The 20658-nt window shown below is 43.4% G+C and overlaps 1 protein-coding gene across 1 annotated transcript in view; it reads left to right on the top strand.

Moving 5' to 3' along the window:
- The first annotated feature begins 7348 nt into the window (after nucleotides 1–7348).
- CMTM4 (CKLF like MARVEL transmembrane domain containing 4) overlaps nucleotides 7349–20658 on the top strand; it is a 38716-nt gene continuing 25406 nt past the window's right edge. The window contains exon 1 of the mRNA XM_051629426.1: nucleotides 7349–7844. Coding sequence (XP_051485386.1) covers nucleotides 7659–7844 — 186 coding nt within the window. The 5' untranslated portion in view covers nucleotides 7349–7658. The remainder of the gene's footprint in view (nucleotides 7845–20658) is intronic.

The following is a 20658-nucleotide window of genomic DNA, read 5'->3' as shown; positions in this document are numbered from 1 at the left end:
TAGTCTGAGGGAGCAGAGGACAGGGTACTCTATGACTTGGATGATTTGGCCCAAGTGACCCGCTACAGTTTTTGTCTTGCCTAATGTTGCCTGTTTCCGTCTGTAAAAGAGCCCAGCCAAGTTTCTGGTCTGACACCAGCCTTCTGACTGTCCTGTAGGGTACAGGAACAGTGAGTTCATAATGGGGTCACAGTGCAAATAGGAACATGGGCACATGTTGTAGGAGGGTCATATATGCCTAGGCAGAGGCCCAGAAATTAGTGTCTCTATCTGAACAGAGACTTAACACACATTTGGTTGCAGAGCAAACCTGTATGTTGCACTCAAGTTTAAATTACTACATTGATCATATGTGTCTTAAATGGTAGGATAAAGGTGGAGATGAATGTTACTTGCTGTGGTTGGTTAATAAAATCTATTTTACATTGATAATAAATCACTAAGCACAATCAAAGTAAAACCTTTATTTTCCAGAGGAATCAATATCCATGAAGAATTGGATATACTGACTATGCTTTGGAGATTCTTAGAGGTGAAGATGTGCAAAATTTTCAGATGGTTACTGTGCCTATAGGGAACAGTAGGAAAAAGAATCCATTTTATTAAAAATTAGTCACTGACTGCACTAAAAATCTCTTAAACCCAAAGCAAAGACAAAATGTTAGGGGGAGAGCTCTTGGTACTTCCAGCCAAACCTAGCTTAGATGTGGAGGTCAGCAAGGGGAGTGATAAGAGACCTTTATCATCTATCTGTGCTGTAATCTCACTGTGTCTGGACTCACAAATACTCAACAGCTGTCAGCTGACAGTATCCTTTGGTCATAATGTTGGTTCTGTTGTAATGAGCTGGTTTTGAAACAAGCAAGTGGTATATTAGCCTTTGATATATGTAGGAGATCAGGGTTACTGAATTGGTACTGAAATCTGTGTATGTTATACCCCAAATTGTAACACAGTTTATTTTTCTGGGAGAAGCACATTCCCCAGAAAAATCCTGGATTGTCAGTGAGCAACTATAATTAGCAACAGTTGAACCAGCTCTGGTGGGATGTGTTGACTGCCTCCTTGCAGTGCTGTTTTGCTAGGCTGAGAAATAGCCAGTGAAATTGGCAGGATCTGAAATATTTCAGATTTAGCAAAAGCCTGTCAAAGTCTCTTCAAGTCACCTTTTAACTGCAAAGAAGTGCAACACAACTATTAAAATAATGCTGTCATTTATTAATATTTTATACATTTATAGCTAATAAAATATTTTTAGCATGGCTTCCTCTGCTTTCACCTTTGTGCTCCGTCCAGTTCTACCCTCTCCTCCAAAATAACTTAAATCTTTTGGGCAACTTCAGTGAACAAGAAAGATCTCACAGATAGTTGACTTAATACCAGTTGCATGAAAATTAGTGGCTTGGTGGAGACAATAAATCCAAAGATTTCCGCTGCTTTAGGTCAGGATTGCCAAGTAAGTTTGGCCAGTTCCTAGGCGAGACAAGCCAAACAAAAATCTGTCGGTCTGCACACATGGAACCTGGCATAACACTTGTTTCCTTTTGCTCAAGCAGTAGTTTGAGGACATAAATAGGAGCTAAGCCTGCTGTGTGTGAAAAGGGACCCTTGGGAGGGTGCTGGGTCATTGGGCTCAGTGGGAGGGGTGAGGTGGGGAAGGTAGGAAGAAAAGGCTTAAGTCTGCAAGGAATCAGGATTTATTAGTTCCGCTGTGTATGGCTTTGTAGAGTTGGGGCCATATGCTTGCCTTGAGTTTATAGCCAGTGATGGAAGACTTGGAATTATTCTTCCTGTTTAAAAAAAAAAAAAAGGCCAAAACTTCCCCTTGCATGTAGAAAACCCATGTAACTGAAGAATATTCTGCAAGGGAAACAGCCAGATCAGCTGAATATAAAGTTCTGTCATATGGAGGAATTAAGTGCTGATAAAAAAAAGGAATATTCTTTGACCCGTTGTTGCATTAGCTGATGTTAGCAATAAACTAGTTTAGCTGTACATAAAACAAATTCTGAAGGATAATTTAAAAATGAAGTGCTTTAACATTTGCAGCTCCCCACCAGCAGTGCAGGGCCAGGCTGGTTGGTTAGGTAATGACCAGCACAGCATTAGAACAGTTGAGGTCAGTTGTTTGCGCTGGCCCATTTCGCCCATGGAAAGAAAGAATGTAGTGAGTGTACTTCAGCTTGCTGCTTTTTTTTTTTTCTTCCTCTTTTAAGCCTGCTAAGGGACCTTTAAAATGTTTCTTATAAAACATGGTTTATACAGCTTTTTCATCTTCCCTTTCAGCTTGCCACCTCCTCAAAAACTAAAAATCAGCTCTTTCTCTTCGAAGGCCTCTGGTACCCTGCACACTGCTTTTCTTGCTATAAAAAGTCTGGGTATCACAGAGGCCAGCCACATGACCATGACTGTGCAGTCAGGGGGAACCAGTGATTTCTGACTTTCTGTTCTAGGTCTGGGTGTTTTTCTAGTGTTACTGGAAGGGGACTACCTTTTTTCTTAGTTCAGGGCTTTTTCTTCCTCTGTTCCCTGAACAAATGTAGTGCCATGAATAAAATAAACACTGCTGTCAGTCTCTGCATATTTTTCAGTGTGCTTCATTATACAGGATTCTTTGAAAAGAAATAGAACCCAAAGTCTTGGCTGGTTCCCAGCACCATTAAAGGTCTGCTGGCACTTTTCTTAAGAATACGAGGTTTTGCTTTTATTTTTTATAAAAATTAATTTCACCTCCCTGCTATGTACAATGTCTGGTGTCCTTCAGCCCAGCTGTGACTGCAGGGTGTAACTAGCATTTGCAGATGCCCGTAAAAGTTTTTGGAGGTGAAAGGAGTCAATGACTACTTCATCAGTGATGAAGGCAGGGGAAAAACAAGTAGACTAGTAGACAATACTGAAGGACATGCCAATCTCTAATCCTGGAGTGAATAAAAAAAAAACCAAGAAAGTTGTTCTGTGAATGGCTCATTGCTAATAGCATATAAAGTTACGTTCCTAAGTCTGCAAATAAAAGTCTGACTGGCTTTATTGGCAGTGATGCCATTCTTGGATTTTATTAATTTGGAGATTTTTTTGGGGGGGGGGCTGGTTTGTTTTTGAAGAGAAGATACTGTTTCCTCATAGTGATAGTGAAATTCCAGGAGTGATACTTTCTCCTGTCCCCTTCAAGGTGATGCCAACCCCATACGGGTCCTTGGGACAGGTCCTGTGGTGACTTCCAGCCACTGCTGCCTTCTGTTCTCCTCTCTTTTTCTCTTGATGCTTTTCTCAGTTGATATGACTGTGCTTTGGCTCCTAGCTGAGGCATTCAGCTCTTGTTTTTGAGGGGCCCTTATGCTGAGTGGTCTTACCCTGGGAGGTTGCACAGTGCTGCTTCAGCTGTGGTTGAATGTGGTGAAGTAGGAATCATCATACTGTTCAGCAGCAGTGATCCTCTACCAGCTAGAGAGACCTGACTGCATGTGTCCCCACCATTCTGTCCAGTTTTCCTTCTGGTTAAAGTCCATGGCAGAACTTGCAGCTTATTCCTGTTGTATTAATTCCTAACTCTGACTCAGCAAAATTGTTTGCCTGCTTCCCATGTCACCCATGGCTACAGAATCAAAGTGTGCAAGCCACACTTCCATGCTGTGAAAATGGTCAATTTACTGAACTAAAGCACTTACAACTACCAGGTGTTTTCCTAAAGCAAGTCCTTTTATTAGCTTTTTAGAGTGTTTTTTGTTTGTTTGTTTGTTTGTTTTTTTCCCCCTAACTGAAAAGTTGAGAAAAAGTTTCAGCATTTCTTATAGTGAGAAATTCAAGGGGAAAAAGACCTCCTCTCTGATGCCAGAGTTAAACTCTAATCACTGTTCAGCTCTCTTGGAATTTGGCAGCATACCAGTGCTCCTTCCCTTTGGTAGGTCATGTGGAAATACCGGAGTATTTTCTTAAAGAACCTCTCAGCTCTTTTCAGGTACTTGCACAGATACAACTTTCCTGTTAGGATTTTAATTCCTTTCACACTCTTAACTACATTTAAGCACCTTTCATAAGAAGCACCATCCAGATCTACAAAATTTTATGTATAAACATTAAAATAATTTAAAGTACATTAAAATTACATAAATGCAGCTTTAAAAATCTGGTTTTAACTTGATATTCCTCTTCAGTTGCAGTAGAATCACACTTTAATCTTGGAAATAAAAATTAAATGTGCTTTATGAAATGAACCCACAAGAAGTTCACCAGTTCATTACAGGCTGTATGAAAGTTGAGAGGTGAGGATTGTTCAGTTTGATCAGTGATAATAATTATCTTTCCACTGTTTTTTACACCTAAATCAGCAGTTGGTCTTAATTTAGCATAACTGTGCTGGAAATTCTTTCTAATGGGGAATTTTTAATTCTGTCAAAGCTGGCTTAACTGTTCTGTAAAAATACAGATCTTTGATCATTTAATTGTCCTGTCTATGAATAGCATACTTGGATTTCCTCCCCTCTGCTGTTTTTTCCTTCTTTTCACTATTCAGTCAGATTTTAGCTGGATATGAAGTCCTTTCTGACGAATTCCACAATCTGAGTAGCTTGATGCTATGGTAGTGTCTTGAGTGCTGATCATTGACCTGGTTCCCCATTTTCCTAGACTTGGTTTGCAGCCACACAATGAAATGGCAGGCTGTGCTTGAAAAGTTTATGACCTTGTAAAAACAAGGTTATCTGAAAGCAATATGATCTGCGTTGGATGAATGCAATGACCTTTTTTCTGGATCAATACTTTTATTTACATATTAAACGTAGACATTTTTTTTTCCCCCCCTTCAAGTGCTACAGAGCGGGTTGAAAAGGTGCCGTATCAGGCAAGAATGTGTGTAAAGGATTCCTTTGTTAAATGTTGGCAGCAACCTCACAAGCCCATGCCAAGCCTGTCCAGCCCACCCACCCATCCAGGAGGATGCCAGAAAACCCCCCAGTATGGTTTGGTGTTGGCTGTGTGCCCCGGATAGCAAGAGGGACGTTGGCTGTACAAGCCGCGGTGCTGAAAGGGGCGCGATGGCTGCGGGCGGCGCTGCCGATATTCCCACTGCCTGGAACGCCTGTGGAACTGCGGTCGGTGACACTGTCAACAGGCTCGCTGAAAACATTCCTCACAATTGTTCAAATAACACTTTGGAATGAGCAGAGGGAACACTTACTGTGCTTTCGCTACCTAGGCAATTGGCTCATTACAGAACAGAGGGGTTTTGGTGTGTCTGTGCTGTGCAGGATTCCCAAAATGCTCTGAGGATTTTTAGATACGTTTAAACTTTGCATCCTCCACTCAGGAAAAACTGAGCTATTAAGAAGTTTGCTGAAGGCTGTGCAGGACGCAGTGGCTATGCCGAAAAACCGAATCAAGATCTCTTATCACCTAGCCTTTTTCTGAAATCATTCAACCATCTCTCCCTTTGTCCTTCATTTGCCTTCTGCAATACCACCTTTTGATTCTCCTTCAACATACTGATGTTCTAGAACTGCAAATGATTAATCAAAATAACGATCACTGGATGTATCAAAAATGTTTTCATTATTTTGCTCAGGATAGTTTTCTAGAACTGCCACAGCAGTCCCTCAAAACAAGTGTTAACTGTCTCTGTAGGTGGGTGTGGAAATCCTGTGTCCCTGAAACAGCTGAGAAGTCTTATGTTAAAAAGAATCCAGAGAAGCTCTCAGAAGTGGCAACTACCTACCCATGATCTTTACTGCAAGAAAAGGAGCTTTGTGAGACTTCTTATTTCTCTGGAGTTATACAAGAACTGAAATAAGAGACTATAAAAACCTATTAGTCCATCATGGCCTGCCCTGTGCCAATGCAGCATTTTACCCTTTCCTTTATCATTTCGTATTGTTAGGCTAGTTTTATGTGACCCAAGCAACAGAGTTTCCATCATCTCCATGCCTTGCTCTCATGTTTTCTTTCTCTTTAATTTTTCATTTTTCTTGCCATTTGCCCTTCTTAAGCGTGCCCCCTAACTCTTCATCTTGCTTGAGAGTATCAGCCTCTTCCAGCACCAGGGTGTACCAGAGAAGCTATGAAAAGTCTTTTATTGGCAGCAGACTCAGCCATGTCTCTAGTTAACCAAGCGATGACTGTTAATGGCAGACAAAAACCTGACTTTCTTCATCCAGGGTTTCTGGTGTGCTCTGGTCTCCTTGGCACTACTTCTTAGGGTCTATTTATACAGATGCCAAAGAAAAGAAGAAAAAACTCTTGAAATTAAAAATCACATGGTAGTGGGCAGAACCCTCTGAAAGAAGAAGGATTAAAGGGGCTTCAAGAGAACGGAAAGGGGTAGATTAAGCAAAGCACAAAGATAACTGGAAAGGAAAACACAAGGTTGATAATCCACAGTGTTCAGGGAAAGCAGAAAAACAATAGCAATAAGAAAGACTCCTGGAGGCCAGGGTAAGATGCTGGAGGGATAGTATGTGTGAAAGTCCTGTACTAGTAATGTGAAAGAAGAGAGAATGGTGTTGACTGTCAATGACAAGAGCAAGAGTAGGGATCTGGCTGATAAAGATGGCAGATGCCAGGATGCAACACTGAAAACCATGATTTTCAGCTCAGTTTGTGGTGCACAGCAGTCTGGCTGTCTCCATGTTAAAAAAACCCCAAACTTCTTTGGCTGCATTTGATACACCTGTATTTACCAGATTACGTTGCAATTTATCCTTATTTATGGTGACACACAGGGGAAGAAAAAGTGCCTCCAAAAAGTGATTCAGAGCCTGTCAGAGCTAACCATTTACTGGGAAAACATCACTATTTAAAATTACAGGTGAAATGTTTCTGACACTTCAGGAGGAATACCCTGAGGATGTCCAGTATTCGAACACTGTGGGTACAGTATCGTAACAGCTTGAGGGTGTAATTCTGAGCAGTGTGAACCGCTTTATGTATCTCGACGGGCTAACTCGGAGTGCTGAATACCATTTACAAGGGCAGTGTCGCTGACTTGCTCCCTGTTAACAGCAGCGTCGATGCATTTTAAAACGCCCGAAGTCAAAAGTCTGGGACACGAACAGACCGCTCTGAAGTGCCGCGGTGCGGGGTGACCCGCCGGGGGCAGCTGCCAGCCCCTCGCCGGCCCGGGGCGGCCCCTCCGGCGGCGGGCAGGCCGGCCCGGGGGAGGGCGGGCAGCCGGGGGCAGGTGCCGGCCGCGGGGGCGGAGCGGGCGAAGGGCCTTGGGCCGGTGGAGGAGGCACCGCCCGGCCGCGGCGCGCCCTCCGGGGCGGGCTCTCTCCGCCCTTTCCGCTGAGCGCAGGGGGAGGAGCGGCGGCGGCAGCGGCCCCGGTCGGAGCGGAGCGGAGCGGAGCGGAGCTGCCTTGCGGGGACCGGGCGCGGGGAGCGGGGCGGGGGCCCGGGCGGTCTCGTGCCAGCGGAGCGGCCCCGCGCGCCCCTGGGCGGGGCTGGGGCGCCCCCCAGCGGCGGGGCGCGGAGGTGCCCGCGCGCGGGGCCGGTGAGGCGGCGGGGCCGGTGAGGCGGCGGGGCCGGTGAGGCGGCGGGATGCTGCCTTCGCTCTCCCCGCGCCGCTCCGCCTGAGGCGGGACGGGGCAGCCATGCAGCCGGCACTCCGCTAGGTGAGCGCGGCTCCGCACCTACCCCCTGAGCAGCGCGGCGGCACCGGCACCCCCGGCACCATGAGGAACGGCGATGACTTGGAGGGCTTCGACGGTGAGGCGTCCAGCACCTCCATGATCTCGGGGGCCAGCAGTCCCTACCAGCCCACCACTGAGCCCGTCAGCCAGCGCCGCGGGCTGGGCGGCCTCCGCTGCGACCTGGAATACCTGCGGGGCACGTTCGGCAGGATCAAGCTGGCCGAGGTGGTAAGTACCGCCGGCGGGAAGCGGGCCCGGGGCCGCCCCCGCGGCGGGCTCCTTCCCTCGTACCGGTGCGGGCGGGGAGGAGGGAGGGCAGCCGCGGGGCAGGGCCGTGCGCGCGTTCCCGGCGCGGTGTGTACCTGCGGGCGGGCGCCTGGCGGCGGCCCAGCCGTCCTCCATTTCAGGCGCGGGCCGGAGCCGCCGCCTCAGCCGAGCCCGGCGCTGGGGCGCGGGCTGTTTGAACGGCCGCCTCCGCTGGCTCTGAGGGGCCGTGTCAGCCCGGTGCCGGCGCAGGCTCGGCCCAGCCCGGGAGCGGCGCCAGCCGCGCTCCCGGTTTCCGACGCTCCTTCCGCGGCCGTTCCCGGGGGCTGGGGGGAACGCCGCTCGGCTTCGGGTGGCTCGAGAGGTGTCCGGGCTTGCTGCCGTCAGGTGGTGTGGCTTCCCCTTGCCGCGGGAAACGGCCCGGGTTGGGCCTCCATTACGGAAGGTGTTGTAGGGGCTGTTTTGCTGTGCCGCCCGATTTTTGTAAAAAAATTTACCTCCGTGTGCGTGCCAGGGCTGCCTTGTGCCCTCAGATCCCGGGGGGTCAAAAAACCTCTTAACGCTACGGGCTTTGTATAGGTTAGAAAAAAAAAAAAGGCAACTTCTGGATACGTAAATAATTCAGTTTAACCATTAAATGTCGATTTACTGGATGGAGTTGCCGCAGAGAGCGGCGTGGCGGTGGCTGCAGGCAGCCCCGGCCCTGGCCGGCTCAGCCCCCGGGGCGGGCGCGCTGCCCGGGCGGCCTCGGGGCTCCTGCGGGCTCGTGGTGCTCCGGTGTCCCGGGCACGGGAGCCGCAGGATGGGGGCGAGCTGCCTGGGGTTCCTGCTTGAGGAGCTGCAGGCATGAGTTGTTTCTGGGGATCGACTTGGGTGCTTGCAAAGTATCCGCTTAGGTGCTTGCCTTGAACAGGCTGCGGTGCTCGTAAGTGCGCTGAGTAAAAGAAAAGAAACGCTGGGGGAAAAAACCCGAAACAACCAACGTTTTTCTGTTCTGAAATAACATGTAAGCTGTATTTGTTCGTGTACTTTGAACGACTAAACTGTTTAGTTTGATGGAGGCTGTGCAAATCTTGGAGCGATACAGCAGCTGAAAATGTAATGACACCAAAGCATTTTGTCAGGTTTTCTGTTGCTGCTGATCTTTGTCTTCATCTGATCCACCTTCACTTGGTTGTTAATGTTTTTTAAATCAATGAATATGTTTTGCAGGATATTTTAAAATAGATATTCTATGAGAACAGCAGCTTGCAATAATGATAAGATAGTGTCTTCTGGGTTACTACAAATTGTTTTCCTTTAAAATGAGTGAATTCTTTGGGAACTGTGATGGCAGAAACATTTTAATATTTCGTATATAAAACTCCAGCATTTAAAACCCCTGTTGGCTTGTGCAAGACAAAGCTTGCACTTACAGGTTTCATGTAAAATATATGCAGAATATGCTAGGTTCAACAGTGACAAATGTTTATAGACTATGTAGAAAAATCTATGATTATTTTTTTATGAACGTCCAGGATTTGGAAGTGTGGGTTTTCTTCTCATCTCCTCACTGTAGAGTGGAATCTGTGGTCTGCAAGTGGTAGCAAGGAGTGTGTTACCCGAGAAGTCTTTAACAACAGGGAATAGTTGTATTTGTATTATGTGTTTTCAGGACTGATGCCAAAGAATCTGTCATCACTGTACAACATCTACCTATCTTTGAACGGTTAAAAACTCTCCATGTGGTAGAAATCCTGGGGTGGTGTTGCCTAATACATGGAAATAATCTGCCCTCGGGATTTTTGTTTCTGTTCCTACTGCGGATCCTTTCTGTAGTACACTGGGTACTGTGGCAAGTCATGGTAAAGGCTGTAATTAAAATGAGTGATTACTGATCATGAGTAAGTGAATTCTTGATTATTAAACTCTGATTGGCTTGGTAAAAGTTCCAAAGTTACATGGAGTGCACCTTTTAATTTTTTAAGTCTTGTATAGAAAGAAAGATGAGGGGAAAGCCACGCTGTGCTGGAGTTACAGATGCAGGGTGTTCTTGACTGTTGGACAAGGATGTTGCTACTTTAGTATGTTGTTAGGAAGACTTACTCGTGCAGTTTAATACCTTCAGGGGATTTGAGTAGTGCTTTGTGCCTTTTTAATAAGAGTGATCTGAGCTATCGTGCATGGTTCCCTTGAAGTGTATGAGTCCAGTGGGTCAGCAGTTAACAAGAAACTAGTTTCTGCACAATGGTACTCACAAGAAGCTCTAATTCATGGCAGAGCAGACAACTGAATTTTGCAAACTGATGGAAAATGGAACTGTGTGGGAAAAGAAAGAAGGGAGAACACGTTCCACAGTGCACTTAATTCACTTATTTGCCAAGTATAATTATTTTAATTATAATTTTAAATAATACTTTAACAAAAATACTGCATGAACTACAATGTGTCAAAGCCCATAGAACTGTAGCTCTTAAGGAGAAACTCTCCATATAGCACGCAAGGAAACTTTTAAAAAACCCAAAAATAGAAGTGTTGGTTAAGACAAAAGGTCTCTAAATGTACCTTAGTAAAATAAAGCTACAGGAAAGTTTACAATGCATGTGCTTCATTTAGCATAAGGATTTGTCTTAAAATACATGTATGATTGGCAGACAAAATTATCAGCTCAAGACAAACTTTGTTGTTTCTTCTAATCTTCAATTGAAGGACTTTCCGCAAGTTCATTCCTAGCACTGTGTATGAAGGATTACTGTTGGGCATTGTGGCTTAAGTGGCTCTTCTTCAAAATGCCTATTTGTCAAAAGCAGAAGGAACTGAGGAATGGAGGGGGAAGTTACTGAAAATAGGTGATTATAGAGCACTATTCTTGTAGATGTGTCTTAATTTATTCAAAATATTGTTACAAGATGAAAAGCAGTATGATGTTTTAGATATACGGAGTAATTTAAGTGCTGGTAGAGGATAGAGTAGTTTTAAATCTTATTTATTAATATTTCAAGAGAATATTCCCTCAAGTGTCCTTTAAAGGGGTACTGACATGATAGGTTATGATAATGTTTCATGTGCGGTATTATGCAGCATATTTCTGAGTCTTATTTTGGCTTCTTTCCCTTGACTTCCAGAAAAGGTTGAAGAGAATCATGTTTTTTTCTTAATTTTAAATTTGGCATGCAGACTAAGAAAACTACATTTTACTATTTAGGGCTTCTGATTAGTATTCAAGGCTAGGATGAATAGTTACGTGCTGCATACGTATGCCTGCTAATGGTCACTAATACTCAATATGAGGAATAGCAGGGAAGTAATAAAAGGGACCCATGTAGAACAGCTTAATATTGAACAAATACTCCTCTTTTTGAAAGCTGTACTGTTAGGCAAGAGACCTTTTTGGAAAGTAGCTCTTTTGCCTTTATCATATTGTTCTGTTGAAATACTTGTGTGTGTTTATTTTGATCTGTGAGGACACATCTGCTGTAGCTGGGACTGGAGCTGTAAGCTTCTTTTAAAGAAGAAGCCTGAAGAAAGGAATTGTAAATATATGACCATGTCAGGGCTGCTGAGGTGGCTGAGACATCTGATCAGGTGTCATCAGGCATGTGGGAAGTAAATGGTGTGAAGGGAAATTAATTGGGGGTGGGGGAAGTCTTCAAGTAGTGTGGAGCTCTCATGTTTGTGTGGTGGTTTTTTTTGTGTTGTTTTTGTTTGTTTGTTTGTTTTTTAAATGAGGGCTTGAAATGGAAGTCAGGGAGAAGCCAGTATACTTATATACCAACCAAAGAAATGCTTTTTTTGGAGGGGTGCTTCAAATCTAGATGGAAATTGTCAGCTGACTTTCTGGCAGTTAGATGGAGCAGTACCTTGCTTTACATCAGATGGGAGACATTAGATAGTTGTTATTGGAGACCAGAGCAGAAAAGCTCTTTAGAGTTTATTTTCATTACTCTTTGGCATGGTTTTATGTTTCTCATGCTTTTTAGGGGCTTTAATACTTCCCATGATGATTATTGTACAGTAATCAAACATATGTATCTGGGAAACTTTCCTGTGGACATCATCAAATTATTTGTTTCATTTCAGTATTTATTTCCCATTTCCTTGAATTTCCTAAGGAGAGTCTCTCCTTTTTCTGAGTGTGCTTGCTGAAGAAAGGTGTTTACAATGTGAGGAAACAGAGGGGCTCATTGCTGTCCTCTGAAAGAGAGGGGCTGATTAACAGGTACCACCTCTTTGCTGGAAATAGTTTTACTTTAGATGAATTTACCTGCCTTTTTTTTTTTTTCCTTATTTTTATCTTTGATTCTTCTACGAGCATTATAATTTTTCCTTGATTGTTACAAGTCTGTAGCTTTAAGGATCTCACTGTCATTGAAGGTGGGCATAGACATGTATTTTCCCCTGAAGTTCCCATGGCAAATCATGACTGCCTGTATTCTGCTTCTTGGTTTCTTTGGGAACTGTAGCTCCAGGTGGGCAGTTCCTCAGGACACCAGGTGAATTTTGAGGAAACCAGGCAGGATCCTGTTGGGACCTGTAGGATCTCACCAGGATCCTACCAGGTTTTCACAGGCAGTTGATTTAAAGTAGCACGTTACATTTAACAACTGGAACAACTTATGTGAAAAATTGTCTAGCCAGTTCTTGTGACATTGGTGGCAGTTAGGAGTGTTTAACTGGAGCAGTAACATCATAGTGCAATCTTCTGAAGGAAGTAGCAAGTGTCAGAAAACCCTTATCAAGTGCTAGCTTAAGAGAAGGTGCCATTAGTGAAGGCTTCTCTAGCTCTGACAGCCCTGGACTATTTTCTTCATGTGTCTGTTCCAAATGCTACAAAAATTTGGTCAGATACTCATTTTAAATAAGATAATACTTCTGCTTGGGAGGTCTCTGAGCTACAAGTTGCTGATGAGTGTACTGGGAAGTATCACTGCATGCTTCCTCTCGCCTTGTTTTCTATAGCATATGCTATTGCCTGTCGGTGGAGGCAAGATTTTGAGCTAAATGAAATCTGGTGGGAATAGCAGTTCATATGTTCACAATTTTCAGAACAAAAAGTTCCATCTTCATTAGTGGAGAGTAGCTGAATGTTGGAAAAAGTTGTTCTGTGGCTTACTGTCTTTATACATTTCCAGATCCAGAAATGGGTTAAGGCCAGGACTACAGTGAAGTTCTTTGCTATCAGGATCTATTGCAGTAAAGAAAAGAAAATTCAAAAAGCCTGTAATACACACCTACATGAGTATTAAGACTGTTGAGAATTACACTAAAAAATTGTTAATTATGTTAAAGAATTAGAGTGAAAACATTTATGGTCCGAGGAATAAGATAATTCCTAACTATTAGAATCAGGTTGAAAATTAATATGAAGTTTTCAGTAAAGTCATATGTAATTATTGCTGCCTTATTGTGCCTTCATCTCAGCTTCTCATTCTGATCACTTCTGGAGGGGAGAATTAGATTGAGTCCCCAGCTTCCCATCCCAGTCTGGTGTGTCACCTCTTCCTACATGTATAACTCCTTCCTGCTCCTTTCTCCCTGGGTCTCTTGTGCAGTACCTTTGTGCAGTTGCACAGCAGTGTGATTCCTGATCTGCTTAATTAAGTTACTAGGGTGGGGAGCTGGGTGCTTTACAGGCAGTTGTCATTCTGTAAATAGTAGAATTACCTGTTGACCACTGAATACAGTGTGAATAAAGAGATTTTTTTTATATTAGTTATTGTGAAATTCAGTTTTATGTATATGAGGTGTTAACTAAGCTACATAACATTAGACTGTACCTGAGAGAGGTCAGAAGATTATGTCATATTTATTGCATGGTAAGGTCAGTCCACTGCGAGGTTCCTGAAGTGTAAAGCATTCAGTGGTCTTGGTGAGAAGCAGAGCACTGCAGGAGACACCTGAGCAGCTTTGTTATCACAGGCAGTCCTATACTAGACAGCTTTTTCCAGAACTGATAGTTTCACCTTGAAGTTAGCTTTTGTTCATTTGCACTGCGGTTGGGAAGTATCAAAGCCTTCCTTATTTCTTGTGTGAATTTAATTCTAACAAATTTATAGCCATTTGTTCTTGTGCTAACATTGCCGCTTTCCGTAACTACTGCTTACTCGTTTGTGTACTTTGGAACAGCTGTCTGCTCTCAGCCAGCCTTCATGTTGCCAAACAAGGCAAGACAAAATTGTTTTGGACGCTGCTTGTAAGAGGGGCTCTCTGGTCTGAGGACCATCTGGCAGCCCTTTCTTGCTCCTCTCTTTGACTGAGATGGTTTCTCAGTGGGCATGAGTAGTAGATAACCTTTCAAGTGTGTCTTACCAGTGGGTATGATGACATTTCACTTTTCAAACCTCTGCTGGAAATGCCTCTATTGTTACATCCTAGGATTGCATTGCTAATTTAGAATAATTCTGTATCTTCCATCTTTAATTCTCTTACAGTTTCTATACAATAGATGTGCCTTTATGTAAGAAATCCTTGTGACTTTGCGTGTTGCATATTGAGCTTTGACTCTCTGGTATTTGTAGCTATTCAAAAGATGTTAAGCTTGACTTTTTACGCTGGTGATCTTTGGCATTTGGTCTTAGACTTATAACAAAATATGTGTAGAAATCTTCTTTAGGTAAACCATGTCTCTTCCGTGTTCCTGAAACTCCTGATTTCTCTTTGTAAAGATTTTCTCCTTAGAGGTTGTAGATCTGCATTGCCATGTGGTGCTATTTTTACATTGACATTTACCATAGAGGGAAGAATGAGGAGATAACTCTGTTTAGCTTTGCTTGATATTGCTTCTGTGAGCAACTAGAGACTGTGGTTGTCTTCCTCCAGAAAGGTGAATGAAACGGTTTTGGTCTCTTTCCTGATCATAGAATCATAGAACCATAGGGGTTGGAAGGGACCTCGAAAGATCATCTAGTCCAACCCCCCCGCCAGAGCAGGGTCACCTAGAGTACATCACACAGGAACGTGTCCAGGCAGGTTTTGAATGTCTCCAGTGAAAAAGACTCCCCAACCTCTCTGGGCAGCCTGTTCCAGTGCTCTGTCACTCTCACAGTAAAAAATTTTTTTCTGATATTCACCTTAAACCTCCTATGCTCCAATTTGTATCCATTACTCCTTGTCCTATCACTGGTCATCACTGAAAAAAACTTAACTCCATCTTCTTGACACTCACCCTTTACTTATTTGTAAACATTGATGAGGTCACCCCTCAGTCTCCTTTTCTCCAAGCTAAAGACCCAGCTCCCTCAGCCTTTCCTCATAAGGGAGATGTTCCACTCCCTTAATCATCTTTGTGGCTCTGCGCTGGACTCTTTCAAGCAGTTCCCTGTCCTTCTTGAACTGAGGGGCCCAGAACTGGACACAATACTCCAGATGCGGCCTCACCAATGCAGAATAGAGGGGGAGGAGAACCTCTCTTGACCTACTAACCACACCCTTTCTAATACACCCCAGGATGCCATTGGCCTTCTTGGCCACAAGGGCACACTGCTGGCTCATGGTCATCCTCCTGTCTACCATGACCCCCAGGTCCCTTTCTCTTACACTGCTCTCCAGCAGGTCAGCCCCCAACCTGTACTGGTGCATGACATTTTTCTTCCCCAAATGCAAAACTCTACACTTGCCCTTGTTAAACTTCATCAGGTTTTTCCCCGCCCAAGTCTCCAGCCTGTCTAAGTCTCTCTGAATGGCAGCACAGCCTTCTGGTGTGTCAGCCACTCCTCCCAGCTTGGTGTCATCAGCAAACTTGCTGAGGGTACATTCTGTGCCCTCATCCAGGTCGTTGATGAGGATGTTGAACAACACCGGTCCCAGTACCAACCCATGAGGGACTCCACTAGTCACAGGCCTCCAATTAGATTCTGCCCCATTGACTACAACTCTCTGACTTCTTCCTTTCAACCAGTTCTTGATCCACCTCACTGCCTGATCATCAACCCCATACTTGATCAACTTATCTACAAGGATGCTGTGGGAGACGGTGTCAAATGCTTTACTGAAATCAAGATAGACCACATCCACCGCTCTACCATCATCTATCCACCTCGTAATTTCCTCATAGAAGGCTATGAGGTTAGTCAAACATGACTTACCCTTGGTAAAACCATGTTGACTGCTCTTGATGACCCCCATGTCCTTGGTATGTCTAGAGATAGTGCCAAGGACAAGTTGTTCCATTACCTTTCCAGGGATGGAGGTGAGGCTGACCGGTCTATAGTTACCCGGGTCCTCCTTCTTGCCCTTCTTGTAGACTGGAGTGACATTTGGTATCCTCCAGTCCTCAGGCACCTCTCCTGTTCCCCATGACTTACCGAAGATGATGGAGAGTGGACTAGCAATGACCTCCGCCAGCTCCCTCAGCACCCTTGGATGCATTTCATCCGGACCCATCGATTTATGTATGTCCAGATTACGCAACTGATCCCTAACCCAATCCTCATCTACCTGGGCAAACTCCTCCTTTATCTTGACTTCTACTGGGGCTATATGAGACTGGGGCTCATGGGGAAAGCCTGCAGGAGTAAAGACAGAGGCAAAGAAGGCATTCAGCACCTCTGCCTTCTTTATATCCTCTGTCACCAGGGCTCCCACCTCATTCAGCAGTGGGCCTATATTGCCTTTGGTATTAGTTTTGTTGGCTATGTATTTGAAAAAGCCCTTTCTATTGTCCTTAACCCGACTTGCAAGGTTAAGTTCCAAGGAGGCCTTAGCTTTCCTAGTTGCCTCCCTACATTCTCTGACAACAGTCCAAGTAACCAGCCCCTCCTTCCATGATCTATAGATTTTCCTTTTCCATTTGAGTTTGCCCAGCAGTTCCTTTTTTAACCACGCTGGTCTCCTAGCTCCCTTACTAGATTTTCTACCCATTGGGACACACTGATCCTGTGCTTGCAAGAAGTGGTCCTTGAATGTTGTCCAGCTATCTTGAGCCCCTTTACCTTCTAGCACTCTGTCCCATGGGACTTCCCTTAACAATTGATTGAGGAGGCCGAAGTTTGCTCTGTGGAAGTCCAGGGTTCTGGTCCTGCTGGGTATTCTGTTCCTCCCACACAGGATCCTGAACTCCACCATCTCGTGGTCACTGCAGCCAAGGCTGCCATTGACCACCACTGCTTCAACAAGGCCCTCCTTGTTGGTGAGCACAAGAACCAGCAGCGCTCCTCTTCTAGTCGGCTTATATACCATTTGCATTAAGAAGTTGTCATCAATGCACTGGAGGAACCTCCTAGACTGTGTGAGTCTTCCAGCAGATATCGGGGTAGTTAAAATCTCCCATGAGGACCAAGGACTGTAATTGTGAGGCTGCTTTCAGCTGCCTGTAGAAAGCCTCATCAACTTCCTCATCTTGATCAGGAGGTCTGTAGTAGACCCCCACAACTGTATCACCCATACCACCCTGCCCTTTAATTCTCACCCACAGACTTTCAACTTGCCCCTCATCAGCCCCTGCACAAAACTCGATACATTCTAGCTGCTCTCTCACATAAAGAGCAACTCCACCACCTCGCTTCACCGGCCGATCTTTCCTAAAAAGCACATAGCCATCCATGGCCACATTCCAGTCGTGTGAGCTGTCCCACCATGTCTCTGTTATTGCTACCAGATCATAACCCTTAGACCGCACACAGACCTCTAACTCTTCCTGTTTATTGCCCATGCTGCGTGCATTGGTGTACAGGCATTTCAGGAAGCAAGTAGAGCACACTGGTCTGGACTGATGTCCCTTAACTACCATCTCTGGTCATATGCTGGTATCCTACTGTTAGTCAACTCCAAATTCCTGTTACAAATTTCTCTCTAAGGTGGTGGATAGTTTAGAAATCTGCTTTCAGAAGAAATTTCTATAATCTCTATAATAAGTGTGCTCTATTTTTCCCCTCTCATTATGAACCAGTGTAATAGTAATCGATACTCTATACTAATTGTAGATGCTGCAGGAAGAAATGTAGTTCTAATGGGATTATTATTTGGAAAGCTATGTTCTTTTCTTGTAATGTCTTTTGTTGATGAGCCTGCCTAGTGATCTCACTATCATTTGAGAAGACAAGGAGAAAGACTGGGAACTTAAGAGGTGTTTTTCTTGTGACATAATCAGTAGAGGAGGGATCTGTTATTTCTGATGCAGTTAAATCAACTTGCATACAGTTTTCGATAGCTGTTGTTCTGTGCTCAAAATAGCATTTCAGAAATACTTGTCTTGATTCTAGACCTCCATAAATAATTTTGTACTGAAATTTTTATACAAAGAGAACTAGATACAGAATTAATAGACATCTTAACGATTGGTCAACTGCTGTAACTCTGTAGTGGCAGTAGTTGCTTCTGCTAAATAAGAGGTGGATTTTAAAAAAGTGTTTTGATTTTTTTAAAAAAATGAGTCACCTAATTCACGGATGATTTTTGTAGTTAGTTGCTTCCAAAATATGGAAGTAATGTTTAGGTTTCTCTGGAACTTCTACCATCAGCTGTCCAGAATATGGGAGGAGGAATGCAAAAGCTGGATAACACTAACCTGATGTAGAGTATATGTAAGAATGTAGAACCATGAGTAGAGGAAAGATGGGTAAAAATATTACTGGCTATGGGCAAAGAGGTTTTACAGCTGGTGTAGCACTCACCCAAACTGAGAAGCCCATGCAGTATGCAACTGCATGAATCAAGTAATGCAGTCTTTACAGTGACAGGTCTCAAGCTTTGTTTTATTTAGTAAATATCCAGGATGAGATCTGTACTAGAATAGCATAATGCCTGAAATGTAGTTTCAGGTAAGCAGAGTAACTTTTAATGTTTTAATCTCATTCTGTGTGAGTTAAACTGAAAACTATAACTCTGAGTATCACATTTCTCACTATTATATGTGATTAATTGCTCTGGTATTAAGCCTATGGTATTTAATGCCTTAGCTTGCAGAAGAATATGACATGTTTCTACCCAAGCAAGTGTCTTCAGCACTGTCTGCAGTTAAAATTCTTTTAATATGTGCCTTGATATTCAGGTGTTGATGCTTGAATAATGTCTTGTTCAAGACATTTCTTTACATTTTGTTTAGCTTGTGTGTATGTTCACAAGTTGTTCAGCTTGCAAGTGAGCTGAACTTGTTTGTGATAGTTGCCCTCATTACAGCACAGCTTAAAAGCACAGCAACCATGTGCCTGGTTTGTAGAAGTCTGTCCTGTGCTTAGGTCTGGAGTTGTGTGTGGTGATGCTTCTGCTGTAACTTTCACTCAAGCTAAACATTGGTATTTTCAGATTCTACAAATCTGCTGCTGTTACAGCAGATACTCCTGCCAGTCTCTTAGGTGTTCTGGCAATTTTTTGTGAAAGTGTTCAATGAATCAACTACAAACATTTCCTTATTAGTAGTTTTCTGTACCTTTGTACATTTTAAACTGTTAATGCAAGAAAGCAATGAGCACAGTTGTGAATATTATGAAATGCTTAAGTTTTACAGATCTTTAATAACCTTCTGTAGCTTTTGTCTTCTGAAATTATTTTAATGCTAGGAGCTGATATAGCCACTTGAATTTGGTGAATAAATTAATTAGTTGCTTGATCATATACTCCTCAAGAAGATACTTATTGTTGCATTTAATGCTTATAAACATTTTATCTCATGTAGATGAAAAAAATTTTTAAACATTGGGATCTTTTACTTTTATATGATGTTATCACTTAGTAACATTACTTAAGTGTTTTGGAAAGAGTACTCTTCCAGAATTATAAGGTAGGGTCCTAAGTCTTTGGGATGTTCAGTATGTTCAGTTCATGGTGGCAGTACAGTAAGCATTGTGACAGGGAAGGCAAAGGCATTTGTGTTATTTACAACATTTTATAGTCCTCTGTTTGCAGTGTGCCAAGTTTGTTTGCAGTCCCTAGGCGGATCTGGTCCTGAGTTATAAAATCTGAGGACTACTGAGGAGTAGGTGGATTTGCAGTTACACAACGCAAGTTTGTGGGCTCTTTTCTATTCTGGATGAGATACTGCTGTATAACGCTCCTAAGACAGTCTAAACAGCTAGGCTTGAAGGTTTCGTGCATTCCCCAGTACAGCTGGCAGTGCTCTTTAATGTTCTGGCCTACATCTATTTTTTTAATGTTCTGTTTTACCAGTATGTCTAGACTCTTTTTGCCTTTTAAGGCATGGCATCTAAGGGGGCCTTCAGATTGCAATCTTGGGAACGTTGGGATTTCAAGGACATTTGCACCATTTCCTTTAAACAAACCCCCAAAACTTTAATGGATTCCTTAGGGTTACTTTAAGTTCTTGATTGTTTTCTCATTAAAATTCCTTTCTTGTTTTAGTATTTCTGGGATGTTTGATGTTTACTCATAATTTGGATTAAATGGGGTTTTAAAGGATACAGACTGATTCTGATAGACTTAAAATAGAACTTTCACTTTTTAAAATAGCCTAACAGGCTAGTTAAAAAGGAGGCTGCGCAGATCAAATACTTGTCAGATTTTATGACTACACTTTTATTTCTCAAAACAAATTAATTTATCCTACTGTTTCTTACAGATTTACTGTGCTGTGTTTTAATGTTGTTTTGACTAGCCAGGTTTCCAACACAGGTTGGTCTATGACTGTGAATGGGAAAACAAAACCAAGTCAAAGTGTTGATTTTTCTGTTTTTTAAAGAGCTGAGTAGAGAGTTCTCATAAGTGAGGCAATAGTAATTTTTTTAACTTTGCTTAAAAATATACCAACACAATCTTAGTAACTTGCTGTGTTCCAGCTGAGAGCATGTGTGCGTATGTACCATATAGCACGTGTTTGCAGCCTGAAGTAAAAAATAGGCTAAAAGCA

Source organism: Apus apus, chromosome 11, assembly GCF_020740795.1.
Source record: "Apus apus isolate bApuApu2 chromosome 11, bApuApu2.pri.cur, whole genome shotgun sequence".
In the NCBI taxonomy this organism is placed as follows: Eukaryota; Metazoa; Chordata; class Aves; order Apodiformes; family Apodidae; genus Apus; species Apus apus.
The sequence above is the reverse complement of the archived record's forward strand: the minus strand, read 5'-3'. Positions and strand labels throughout refer to the sequence as shown.